At 36.2% G+C, this 12,902-nt stretch overlaps 1 protein-coding gene and 1 long non-coding RNA gene across 2 annotated transcripts; one reads left to right on the top strand and one right to left on the bottom strand.

The window, feature by feature from the left end:
- Positions 1 to 47: 47 nt before the first annotated feature.
- LOC146489389 (protein STPG4-like) lies at positions 48 to 7,927 on the top strand. The gene is made up of 7 exons (XM_085108651.1): positions 48 to 198; positions 397 to 474; positions 3,059 to 3,319; positions 5,128 to 5,201; positions 5,520 to 5,574; positions 6,606 to 6,725; positions 7,547 to 7,927. Exons 1-7 carry the CDS (start codon positions 94 to 96, stop codon positions 7,664 to 7,666), a joined length of 813 nt encoding a protein of 270 aa, XP_084964777.1. The 5' UTR covers positions 48 to 93; the 3' UTR covers positions 7,667 to 7,927.
- A 726-nt stretch (positions 7,928 to 8,653) lies between these two features.
- LOC146489388 (uncharacterized) lies at positions 8,654 to 12,430 on the bottom strand. The gene is made up of 2 exons (XR_014864507.1): positions 12,315 to 12,430; positions 8,654 to 9,635 (listed from the first exon to the last, which is right to left on the bottom strand). It is a non-coding gene; the product is annotated as an uncharacterized LOC146489388 (long non-coding RNA).
- Positions 12,431 to 12,902: the final 472 nt, after the last annotated feature.

The following is a 12,902-nucleotide window of genomic DNA, read 5'->3' as shown; positions in this document are numbered from 1 at the left end:
GGGGCGGTCGGCGGAGCGCAAGCGATCACAAAGCGCGAAGCCTGGGCATGAGGTTGTCTTAGCAACCTACGATTGAGCTTCCATTTTCACAACATGGCGGTCAATATAGCGAACATTGCGGGACAAATACATTTACAAGAACCACCTTCTGCTCCTACTGGATACCCTTCTCAATTAAGGACGCCTTTAACAACACTAGTAAGTTAAAGTCATCTTCCATTTTTATTCGCAAGACTCCACTTTCGAGCTTTATTGTTTGGAAAGTTTTGAATTCCGTCAGTGTGTACAGGAGGAATTTAAATTATAATTAAGCTTAAAGCTTACCAATCAAGTCGAATTTTCTCCACTTAAAACAAGTTAACTTAAGCTCACTTTATTGCCAATCAATATTTACAGTCTGGGAGAAGAAGTAAAAGTCCTTATTATGAAGAACCCGTGTCGGATAGAGAGGAATGGTGGAGAAGCACGCTCAAGGTATTTAAAACTATAATTACATGTATAATTATTTGATCTATGTGAAAGAGCCGAAGTAGGATTGTTTAAATGCTGTTATAAGCTTATGTATTTCAAACTCATTATCACGATGTAGAGAAATGCAACAGACTGGCGTGTGTTTTTAAGAACGGTTAGGCAGGTTAAAGTGTTGTGTGTCACTAGTGTGGATGCATGCATCCAATCCAGGCGCTTGACACTTTAAGACCAGGGTTCGTACGGGTCCTGGAAATCCTGGAAAGTACCTGAATTTCAGTCTAGCATTTTCCAGGACTGGAAAGTCCTTGAAAATAGTAGGAGGTTCTGGAAAATCCTGAAAATCTGTAAACTCAAGCAATAACATTTTCACATTTTTCTTGAAAGACATTGAGGAGCAGCCAGAAAGGAAGGTCCAACAACTTACACACTGTAAAAATGCTTAAATATTAATGTGCATTATGGGTCCTGGAAAAAGCTTTCTGAGGCCTGGAAAGTCCTGGAAAAGTTCTGGAAATTTGTCTCTGGAAAACGGTACAAACCTTTGAAGAGAAAAAAATTGTCTTTAAAAATCACAGGCGGCCCAAGCTCAAGCTGTGAGCGATGATCATCATGCCATACAATAACATATTTGTGCTCAGGGTGGAAATATGAGAGTTTGTATGGGAATATTTATGATTGGGTTTAGGAGGTAGATATTCTGGAAAGTTGAGAGATGTATTATTCATTAAGTGACACAGGCATACTCGGAAAAAAATTTGAGTGCTCCTGCCCTGGTGAAAATCTTTTGAGGATCTTTAAAGATCCTTAAATATTCTTGCCAAGATCTTTAAGGATCCTCAAAAATCCTTGCCAAGATTCTTAAGGATCCTCAACTTTCTTGCCAAGATCTTTGAGGATATCCTTTAGGATCCTTGCCGATCTTGCCAAGATCTTGTCAAGATCTTTAAGGATCCTTTGCAGATCATGCCAGGATCTTTGAGGATCTGCAAAGATCCTTTGCAGAACTTGCCAAGATCTTTGAGGGTCTTCAATTATGTTGCCAAAGATCTTTAAGGATTTACAAGGACCCTTTGCAGACCTTTTCAAGATCTTTGAGGATCTTCAATAACCTTGCCAAAGATCTTCAAGGATCCTAAAGGATCCTTTGCAGATCTCACCAAGATCTTTGAGGATCTTCAATAATCTTGCAAAAGATCTTCAAGGATCTTGAATGAACCTTTGAGACCTTGTAGTACTTTGAACTTCCCAAAATCACAAAAACATTTGTGACTGAAATTTCCTGTGAGTCCCAGAATAAGCTTGCTGTTAAGAATGTACATGTAGTATGTAGATGAAAAAGAACATCAGCTTGTCAAAAAAAGGATAATTTTATTAAACAATCCCTAACTTATTTTAGTTAAGCTTCAGGAACTTGTTTGTATATAAATGTAGGTCTTCAATGCTAATTCAATACAAAGTAACTTGTGTAAAAGAATCAGAAATAGAAACATAACTTTTAAATTATATAGCCTGCGTAGCAGTTGTTTCCGTTTCCTTTAAGCCAAGTGGGGCAAGCACGAAAGACACGCGGGGGCATTGGGCAAAAAAGAGCAAAAAAAAAGTATTTTGCCCAATGCCCTCGCGCACTTGCCCCGCTTGGCTTAAAGGAAACGGAAACGACTGCTACGCAGGCTACTTTTAATATGTATCGTGAAAGAATAATATTCAGCAGATGGATATTTTACCTCAACCATGATGGACAAAATTTTGACTACAACATGAAACCTGGGTAATCACAATCCTAATGTTAATGTACAAGAAACTGTAATAATTTTTATTCTAAAATTTGGTTTGACAATTTCCAGTGAAAAGGTTAGTACAAGAAAATAAAATAACAGAAAAACAATAACTTATGGCATGCTCTGATATTGATACACTGTATGTACAAAAGTTCCAATGACAAGGCTCCTGAACTGAGGCCAGGAGTCGAACCCAAGACCTTCCGACTACTAGTTTGGATGCTCTACCATTGAGCTACAAGAGACTCGTGGGAGCTATTAGGCCATTAAATTACCGTTAGGTTCATGGGACAAACATCCTGCATACTGCTAGGATTGGAAAGTCATGTGTGGCATATGTGCAAATTATGGAATAAATGTGATGGAATATTTTAAGCCTGGTGAATAAATGAGAAAGATGTATTTATTCAGTAAGTGACACAGCCATACTCGGAAAAAAACATCCGCGTGCTCCTATCAGGAGTTGAACCTTAGACCCTCCAATTACTAGTTTGGATGCTCTACCACTGAGCTACAGGATACTCATGAGAAAGTGGAAAGTTCTCAATAAAAATGACATCCTTTGGTTCTAGGGGTTCGTTAAAAATCACCAAAAGGAGTGGCACAGAAACATCAATTGATTTGAATAAATTATTATACAAACATGCACTACTATGCACTGATTTATTATGACCTACAAATTTTGTTAATATATTTTAAACTTTCTAATCACAAATGTTGTTTCTGGTAAATATTTCAATAAAACTTGTATTTATTGGACGTTGCGCTTTGTAATTCAGGATATATTTCCTTTACTTTTGCGGCAACAGGACACACCAGTTCCAGGGACATATGACCTCAAAGACTTTGTTGAGGAGTTACAAACAAACCCAGTAAGACCCACATATGGCTTTAAGAATGCAGGAAGGAAGAGAGACGCAGATCCATCTAGGAAAGGTTCTCACCTAATGCCGGGGTTATACAAGCACGCTACATGTGTTGATCAGCTGGACAAACAAAAAGTGACATACAGCTTCAAGGCCTGTGACAGATACCACACCCCCACAGCTCTTGTAGGATACATTGACAAGGTAACATGTTCATCACAATAATCCTCATTCAACTGGCAACAAATCTTGTGAGCATAAATGAAGATTGAATGATGACAATTGGGATAATGTGGAACAAAAATGCACTTTTCGACTTTCCTTAGCCAATTCAGTCTTGCGCCACCCCTTTTAGTGCCTGTATGTATGAAGGGCCATGTTAATTTTCTTGGGACATTATCAGTTTTACTAACAAGGTGGTAGGTGCAGTGGAATAAGAGTATTAAGATCTTGCAAATCATTAACAAATCGACGGCAGTTTTCTATGGTCTATACTCTTATAGACCATAAAATGACGTCAAAAAATGTTCAAAACTCAAGTGGAACCACGAGCCGCAGGCGAGTGGTTTCACTGCCAAGTTTTGGACATTATTTGGCGTCATTTTATGGTCTATAAGAGTATAGACCATAGAAAACTGCCGTCGATTTGTTTTTTACAATAACATGGAAAAAGTGTGAGCGGAATTGGCTTTTTTTTTCGTTGAGAAAGCGCGCGCGTTACATCTGACGTCATTTTTATTGTCTGTACTCTTATAGACAATAGCTACGAGCCAATCAGCGCGCGGGAATTTGGACAGTTATTGTAAAATTCCTAATGGACAACAATCAGATGAATTGGGCCAGACTTACATGCAAAAAACAAAGATTTTTCCCTAGAAAATGAATGAAAAAGGGCCTTCCCTTGGACCACTACTTCTTGTCAAAAATTTACAAGAAATGTCTGCTCATTGACTAAGATGCAAGAAAAAAATATTAGAACCAAAGAGACAGGACTGGGCACAAAAAAAAACCAAAAGCTGTTCTGATTACTGTTTTTTTGTTTTTGTTTTTTCATTTTTATCTTAAAAAATTTGGCATTGCTGTGCACATAACAAAAACCCAATTTCTTTGAAACTGTCCTTAATCAAGATTAAGAAAGGTTTAATGTCTAGACTACAAATCATGTTTTAGTCAATTTGGCCACAATTTCCTTTTTATTTTTTATATCACGCAAAAAATACCATTCGATGCTTGACAATTTTTATGTTTCAAATATTTAAATGGCTGCAAGTGAATGGGTGAAAGATTTTTTTTTAAATTCACTATCAATTTGCTTATCAAAAAGACCTTTAATGTCCTAATAACTTGTGGGGAACTGGCTTCATTATGAGGAAACTCAGTATGTTAATTATTTGATGAGCAACATATTTTTATTGTTTACGATGTACATATTGTGATTACAATTTGTTTGTTTTTTTACTTGAAAGTTTTCAGACCAGTCTTTATTTAAAATAATTGGGAACAAAGAAAAATATAAAAATCCACCTGGCTTGAACAATTTTCAAACAAGAGCAAATTCAACCTGAATGGTTTAATCTGTAGTTGAGAAATTTTATTTTTTCAAATAAATACACTGGTACCAATAAAATAGACAAACTTCATACCGGTTATTATATATATTCAAAGAAAGTGCTTTTTGATTGTAAATGTTGAATTACATCACTAAAATCTCCTGTCCTCTTATTACCACACCCATTATCCAGTATAATTTTTTCAACATTATGCTTTAATTTTTTGGTCCTTTGTGTTGAAATTTCTTGGTGATTTTTGATAATTTACTAGTCAACAACAGGGTATCAAAATGGTTGGCTGCATGCTCACCACAATTTAGCTGAAAAATTGCATTTCAGTCTGCTCAGGCCAGCTTATCATGCCCTTGTTTCTCAGCTCTTCTTGTAACTGAATTACTTGTCCAGAGTATATCTTTTTCTAACAATATTATTACATACTGTAACATGTTTTTTTTGTTGTAGGAGTTTACAAACAGTCAGATAAGCCCTAGTACATATTATTCTGGATACAAGTATGTTCCAAAACTACCATCAAAGTAAGTATCTTTACACGGTCACAACAATATTTATTATAGGCATTTCTAATCCTTCTTCCTCCAGTCTTTATTTTTCTCCCTTCCCACCATGCCACATGAATCATTGATAATCCTCATCCAAATGTGGTACAACTGGATTAGAACTTATGATAAGCTTTTTTATTGCCACTATTCTTGATTAAGACTTCCATTAGTTTCCCACTTGAACTCAGCTAGTGGTTAATTAATAATTATATGTGTGTTAAGTAGCTTGAAAGTTCTCTTTTTCTTGTTGCTAATGTCTTTTTTTTAATTCATTTGTTTGTTTGTTTTTTCTAGGCATCCTGCATTCAAATCTCAGGAACACAGATTTCCAACCATTTACTTCAAACCTGTAAGAGTTGGCTCTAATATAACAATATAATTTGCTCTGACTTTCATACATGTATACTCCAGAAAACTGAGAAACTGAAAACACAATAAAATTTAAACCGAAGATGGAAGAGCATTTTACTTTTGTAACAGATTAGGAAATCAACATATGTATGTGCAAACAAAATGTTAGATAAAAGTCAAAATTCTGCTCACACTCAATTTGGCAAAAATTTTGAAGGATTAATAAGTGCAAAGTAACTTTTATTTGGTGGCTTTCGAAGCAATGATGCATGTGTGTCTTCATAAAGGCCATTTTTCATTTTGGTCTTTCAGAAAATTGATTGCAATCTATGCACCCACAGCAGACAATTCCTATATTTATATTTGACCATGATATAGATATTAGTTTAAGAGTTCATAGAGTACGTTATTTTTAGTAATTGCTTATTCACTGGGACCTCAGCTCCTGTCTAACAGGATGTCCATAAAGGCCTGTTTAGACAGTTCCACATTTGGGCAACATTGGTTCAACAAAAGTTGACAGATGTTGGGCAAATGTTGGATGAACGGAGTGTTCAAACGGTTTCAATGCCATTTAACATTAATTTTTCAAGAACAAAGGAAATGTTGGATTGATGTTTAATGAATGGTTAAACCAAATTATTTCAATTTGGTTCAACACACTTTCAATAAGATTTCAACATCTTTTTACACGAGCGACCTGTTCAAATGTCCACAACATATTAATTTGGTTCAACAAGTGTTGAACACATGTTGAAGCAAATGTTGAAACCATTTAAACGAGCCTTAATAATGAGTTGTCCACACATGAAAATGACAGCCCAATTATGATGCACATCTCCTATATCACAGACATATAATACCCAGCCCAAATAGTGTATAGTTCACAATACTATGTTAAGCATTTATTCTATTACATGTACATGTAGTGTAAAGGAACCAGTAAACTTGCTCCCTATCCCAAGATGTTACCTTGACTATTAATGAATGATTTATTTGATGTGATTGTTTTCTTTCCATTTACCCCAGAGAGAAGGCCCTCCTCCAGGCCAGTACAGACTTTCAAAGGATGCTATTCTACCAAAAGGACCAAATGTGACTTCTCCATTTAAATCAAAAACTCCACGATTTGCTCAACCTCATGTCCTGGTAAGCACTCGTGATCATTCTGTGAAAAACATTTAGGTCATTTAAATTACTCTCTTTAAGTACAGTTGGGAAGACATTTCTGCAAACTTTCACTGACACAGGATAATTTTAAGGCAATTTTGTACTCCAGTAACTCCAAAACCCACTTATGAGGGTTTTCTTGTCATCATAATGATTGTATTTATTCTTATATTTCTGGAATAGGGTCAATGGGACGCACCCTTATTGATTATCTACCTACTGTATAGATTTATTTACATGTATGTATTGTATTTAGTTTATTTATTTATTTATTTAATTATGCACATTAATGTGACTAACAAATTTGATCTAGTCCTGTGAAACACGTGGTTAGAGAATTCATCCAGTGCATGGGTCCTTGGGTCCAATTCCCTTGGGGGGGGGGGGGTGCTACCCATATAAGAAATGAAAATCTGAAATGGGCATGGATTTATTCAGAAATGGGCACTGGTATGGATTCTAGAAACCAGGTCAGAAAATGGGTATGAATTTTAAAGGTTCAGTAGGCCTAAAGAAGGGTGTTGGGAAAAAAAATGACATTTTTTTTCCTTTTTATTTTACATACTTTGGTCTGAAATAGCGTCAGGATTTGGCACCAAGATTTCCTATCAGTAGCCCTTGGGTCCTGAATTCCCACCATTTGTTGATCAAGAATGTTTTTGGTACACTGCTTAGATTTCTCTTTGTCCCAAGCAATTGGCTTGTGCCAATCTGCATCAATACAGTGTACTTGTGGAACTTGTGGAATATATGTATTTTTACTTATCAGATTCCTGACATTATTTTGCCTTCTTCAATAGAAAACCCCAGGCCCAGGAACATACTGCAAAACATACCAGACTCCTATGCCTGATACAATCAAGAAAATGGCACGAAATTATGGTCTGTTCTTCACTTCTGGAAGTTATGGAGAATACTAGACAGTTCTCTATTAGATTCATTTTTTTGTTAAAAATTATTATCAGTTGAATATCGTGTACAGAAAAAATAAGGGGTTAATGAATTAAAAGCAGCAATGTTAAGTGTAAAATTTGTGAAGGTATAAAGCATGTTTTTAATTTTAATTAGTTTCTTCTTCCTTGGATGATATAACAAATATCCAATTTATGTGTAAACCTTGGGTGGAATGTGCATAACTGTAAGTAGTCTTTGTTGTAAATAAAATGTTTTCATAATTTTTAGACTCTGTAGTAAAACTTATTTGCGGAAAGCTGCTTGATTTTGAGATACTGCTTTTGGGCATCCTATACTGTATGATCAGAAACTACCTTGATAAACTGTTTGAAAGAGAAGGAATTCAAGGTAGCAACAACATGAGAAACTAAACTTAAGATAGCAAGATTTACTAGTAGACATATGACCTGACTCACTCTGGTGGGATGCACGTGGAGGTAGAATGCAGGTGAGTGTAAACACGAACATGGCAGGAGGCGCAAAAGTATCAAAACATTCATCGGGAAATGCACAAACATCCCATAATATTTGCAGTTATGTATACAACAGTAAAAGCCCAGTTTGGAAACACATATTCATCCCATTTCACTTTTTCTTTGCTCTTATTAAGGGTTATGGTGTGTAGTGCCACTGTTCATTTTTTTCTTTGTTTGTATTTGAGCAGGCAACTCACAATAATATACAACATTACAACATACCAAAACATCTAATAAGATAAGATGCAGAGAGCAATGCTTCAAGTTAGCGTGGTGGTACTTTCTTTCAATGCTGTATTGGCTCTGTGGGCAAGCTGTTCAAGTGTATGAAAATGATGTATGCTGGGGGCATCCCAGTTGCTTTCTGCCAATATGGTACCATAATTCACATCTTACAGAATTTAAACTGTTACAGGACTATGTTTCTGACGGAGAACTTAGAGTGGTTTTATGTCACCTGTAAAATTAATTCCCTGGTTATCTGTTGTTTACATAGCATTTATTTGACACACACTCCCAGATTTTTCTGTTGACATCAACTGTCGTTTTCCACTTACTATGATTGTCTACCCCTTTAGACATTTATTAGCAAAAAGACTTGAAATTATTTGTAAAAATCAAGGAAAACTTGGCTGGTTGAGTAAGTTTCCACTTGAATAAAATTTTCATGACATTCTAAACTAAACAAATAGCTGGGAAAAGGACAAAAATCTAGTAAAACATAACATTTTATCACTAATGACATTTATTGACACTTTGATGTCTTTGGACTCAAATGGTAATGCACTATTTATAGAGCTGTTTTTAAGATTCCCAGCCAAAAGTGATATCATGTAATACCTCTTAGTCCGAAAAGTTTTGCATAAGGATGTTTCACTTATTGGCCATTTGGTGTAGGCGATGGTTGGTTTCCTGTATTTTGCCAAGAGCCCAGACAATGTCATCCTTCTGTTCCTTATCCATGTTTCCAATGTTGTCAGCTATGTGATTCAATAAATCTCTAAACACACTGCATCCTTGCTGTGATGATCCCCGGTATTTTTGCAGTTCATTTCTTTGAATGGCGTCTTTCCAAACAATCTTTGCAGTTGTGTGAAGCACAGTGACACTGTTTGCTATGTCAAGTGAGTTTTTTGATGTTTCAAATAAATCAAGAAGTTCACTGATAGTTTTGGAACTTGTAATTTTCTTCTTGACATCAGTCTGGGAGCTAGCGGAAAATGAAGCACGGGTAGATACATTAATATTGACCAAACTTGAAAGGTGATATGGTGCACTTTCTACCACATATGCGTACTTGTTTGTCATTTTGTAAGTATGCAGATTTCCAAGAGAGGGTGACAGATATTTTAGTACTGGCAAAGGAAGTGCACTTCTTTGAAACCCATTTCTTGTCACTGATAGCAAACTTGGCAAACTGTTTGTCACCTTGTACATCTTGCTACAGCCTGGTCATGAACTGTGGATAGAAAATAGCTTGATGCTCAGTCAAGTTCAACTCAATGTTCCTGCTATCAACAAACACTCAACATGTTATAAAAGTTTGTTTTCAAAGCATGTCAATTTCATGCAATCAGGTCCAATTTGATCACACAAAATGAAAAATATAGATCCTGACCCAGGTTATATAGCAAGAAAATCTTAAACACAATCTTTATTTTGTGATTGATGATGGTGCCTATACGGTGCAAATGTGCAGAGATGACAGGCAAGGTGGAGTACAAATTATGTTGGGCTGGTGATGTGCTAGTCCATAATTTTGAAAATAATACCTGACTATCCTTTGATAAGAATATGCAGTGTATATTTTCTTTATAATGTCAAATCAAATAGTCTAAGAGGTACTGGACTTTAGTGGCAAAAAAATGTGAAATTCCCCATTGTAAGAAAAAATAACAAATGCCCCACCCACGGGCTGACCTCTGATGACAAATACCCTTCACCATTTTAAACAAAAATTGAGCCAACAGCATTGCCACAGTTCTTAGTAAGGGTAAACACACAGCATCCTTGAAAAGCAGCTGTTTCTTCACTTAATTGAGGCGTAACTAATAGCAAAATGAAACACACTCAGTTGCCCATTTTGAATCCTAACCCGGTGTTTACATATGTTAAAAAGTGTTTTAAAAACACTGTTTCCATGTGTTGAAATGCTTCTTTTTAACATTAACACTGTTTTCGTGAGTCATCTCTATACTGATTTTGCAAACTGGGTCACATTTGCTGGATGTTCTGAACAGCTTTGACCTTGTCATTTTTTACATAACACAGAGAAGTACTACAAGTTTCTGTTGCAGCTTGTGCTTCTCCTTAGATCAACAGAAAGTACAACTAAAAAGTGCAAAGAGTTAAGCTTTCAAGAGAAACATATTGGAGGACCCAGTGGAAAAGGACAAATAGAGTAGAGGACCATAACATCAACTTTCTTGTAGACATTACAATTCAGACTAATCCATCAATTCTGTGATCAAAAGTTTATATTTATGTAATAAATTATAATTGTTTACAAGTAAATTATACTTGAAACTTGACACATTAAAAGCTGTGTTTATATTTGAGAACCTACAGTGGACCTGTTTTGGTGTGCAGGAGGGAGATTTGGCATGCACACAAAAACTCTACACAAACAATACTCATACCACATGTTGAAATATGAGTCCATGGACTGTCAGGGCTAGCCAAAAGTTCTCTGAGTGAATATAAATAAGCCCATGGCAGGCCTAGTCTGAATGAATTATATTAAGGACTGTGCCTGACCTTCTCACTGTACTGCGTATCGGTTCTGCACATCTTGCGATGGTTTGAGAAACTTCGGCTTTTTACAGTGTTATTATAGGATATAAAAATATGAAATTTGACTGCTAGTGGAGTACAATACTGTGCAAGATCGGAGACTGCAGGATGGTATAGCCGTGACGTCAGTACATATGCATGATTGTTACTTGAAATTTCTGGTTTGTCTATTCCTCAGTACTTTGATTGTGAATACTCAACATTCCCAGTCATAATTTTGCCCTCCCAGTTTTCTTCCTGTGCACATGAAAAACTGAGAAACAGAAGCCATGAAACTAGTAATCCTGTATTAATATCATAGCCCCACTATCCCCAGCCTGCCGTCTTGCACAATATTGTTTCTCAACTGCTGGAAGTGACGTTTTTGTATGTGCCAACCCCGGGATAGAAAAATTAGTAGGGAACATTTTTTTATTATTATTATCATACGAGAACAACACGAAGGTTTCATCAAGCAAATAAAAAAATTTCTGTCATTATAATAATACAGTTGACACTGTATTAAGTGGTCACCGTCTATTACGTGGTTAGTTGTTGAAATCCTGAAAATTACTTCCCTTGATCACTGTAATTCTGACCTGCATTAAATGGTCACCTCTATTAAGTGGTCACAGTCACCCTTTACTAAGTTTAAATGGTCACATTGTAAAAGGAAACCACTCAAATATGGTAACAAATATCATGCCAGGCAATGGAATTTCCCAGGAATTTCTAATGACCTGTGACACTACCGTACCATCTTGGCATTATTGTTTTATTAGTCCGTTTTCTGTACCAATATGTTCTCCTTTGTCTTTGTGAGTGCTTTGGTGCATGAACTATACAGAAAGTTATCAAATGTTATAGAAAATGTTGCTTTTGTTGTGTTTGATGTTTATTCTATGAAACCTGTATTGAGCAGTCAAACTGTATAAATTATTTAGGCGGTCATTTAGCCATTCCCCAAGGATGCCTTCTTAATACAGGTTCGGTTGTACACTTAAAGGACAATGCCCACTTAAATTATTTTGTATATACAAATTATTTTGGTTCATGACTATGAGGGAAAAGCAGATCTAAGCAAGGGTTATTGGAAAGCAAAATTACACTGTCGTGTGTTTTACAGCTTTTTATAATATTTTTGCTCTTATCTATCCCTGAAAGTTGCGTGATTACGCCTAATTTTGTTTTTAGATTCCAATAGCTCTTACTTAAAATCGGTTGTAACCAAAATCTGCTTTTCCCGCAGAGCCATAAAGTGCTAAACAACGGGGTAGTTGTATAAAGTCGCTCGCTTCTGGGTATAAACAGCCAGAACGCTGTCTTACATCCTATGACACGAACAAAATTTGATTTGATCACTTACCGAAAGATTCTCACTCCGTCCTCACTCCGTCCGACACTATCTCGTCCCCAGAGCCCGCGCACTTTCTTGGCCTGCGTCAGTCACACTAAGGCAGAAGGTACTTCGTGTATACCAAGTACTAGTCTGATCAGGGTAACTGAATATTTCGGTTAGACAAAACTAACCTTCAGGGGCAGCAAAAAGTAAGTAATAATTGGAAATAAATGGTTACCTTATTTACAATGATACTAATGAAAAGTTGAGATATGATTGGTTGATAAACGAAGAAAGCAGAAACGTGTACAGAAGTCATGATGAAAAGACCAAACTACAAAAGCCGAGGAGGGACTTCCGACTTCCGATTTCCGACTTCTGACTTCCGAATTCTGACTTCCGACTTCCGACTTCCGATTTCCGACTTCCGACTTCCGACTTCCGACTTCCGACTTCTGACTTCCGACTTCCGACTTCAGACTTCGGACTTCGGACTTCTGATTTCCGACTTCCGACTTCTGACTTCCGACTTCCGACTTCCGACTTTTTATTTTTTTTATTTTTTTTTATTTTTTTTATTTATTTATTTATTTTTTTTTTAATAAACTCTAGTGG

The sequence above is a fragment of the Pavona decussata genome, unplaced genomic scaffold (genome assembly GCF_977016875.1).
Source record: "Pavona decussata unplaced genomic scaffold, jaPavDecu1.1 SCAFFOLD_6, whole genome shotgun sequence".
Classification (NCBI taxonomy): Eukaryota; Metazoa; Cnidaria; class Anthozoa; order Scleractinia; family Agariciidae; genus Pavona; species Pavona decussata.
This window is presented reverse-complemented; position numbering and strand designations above follow the sequence as displayed.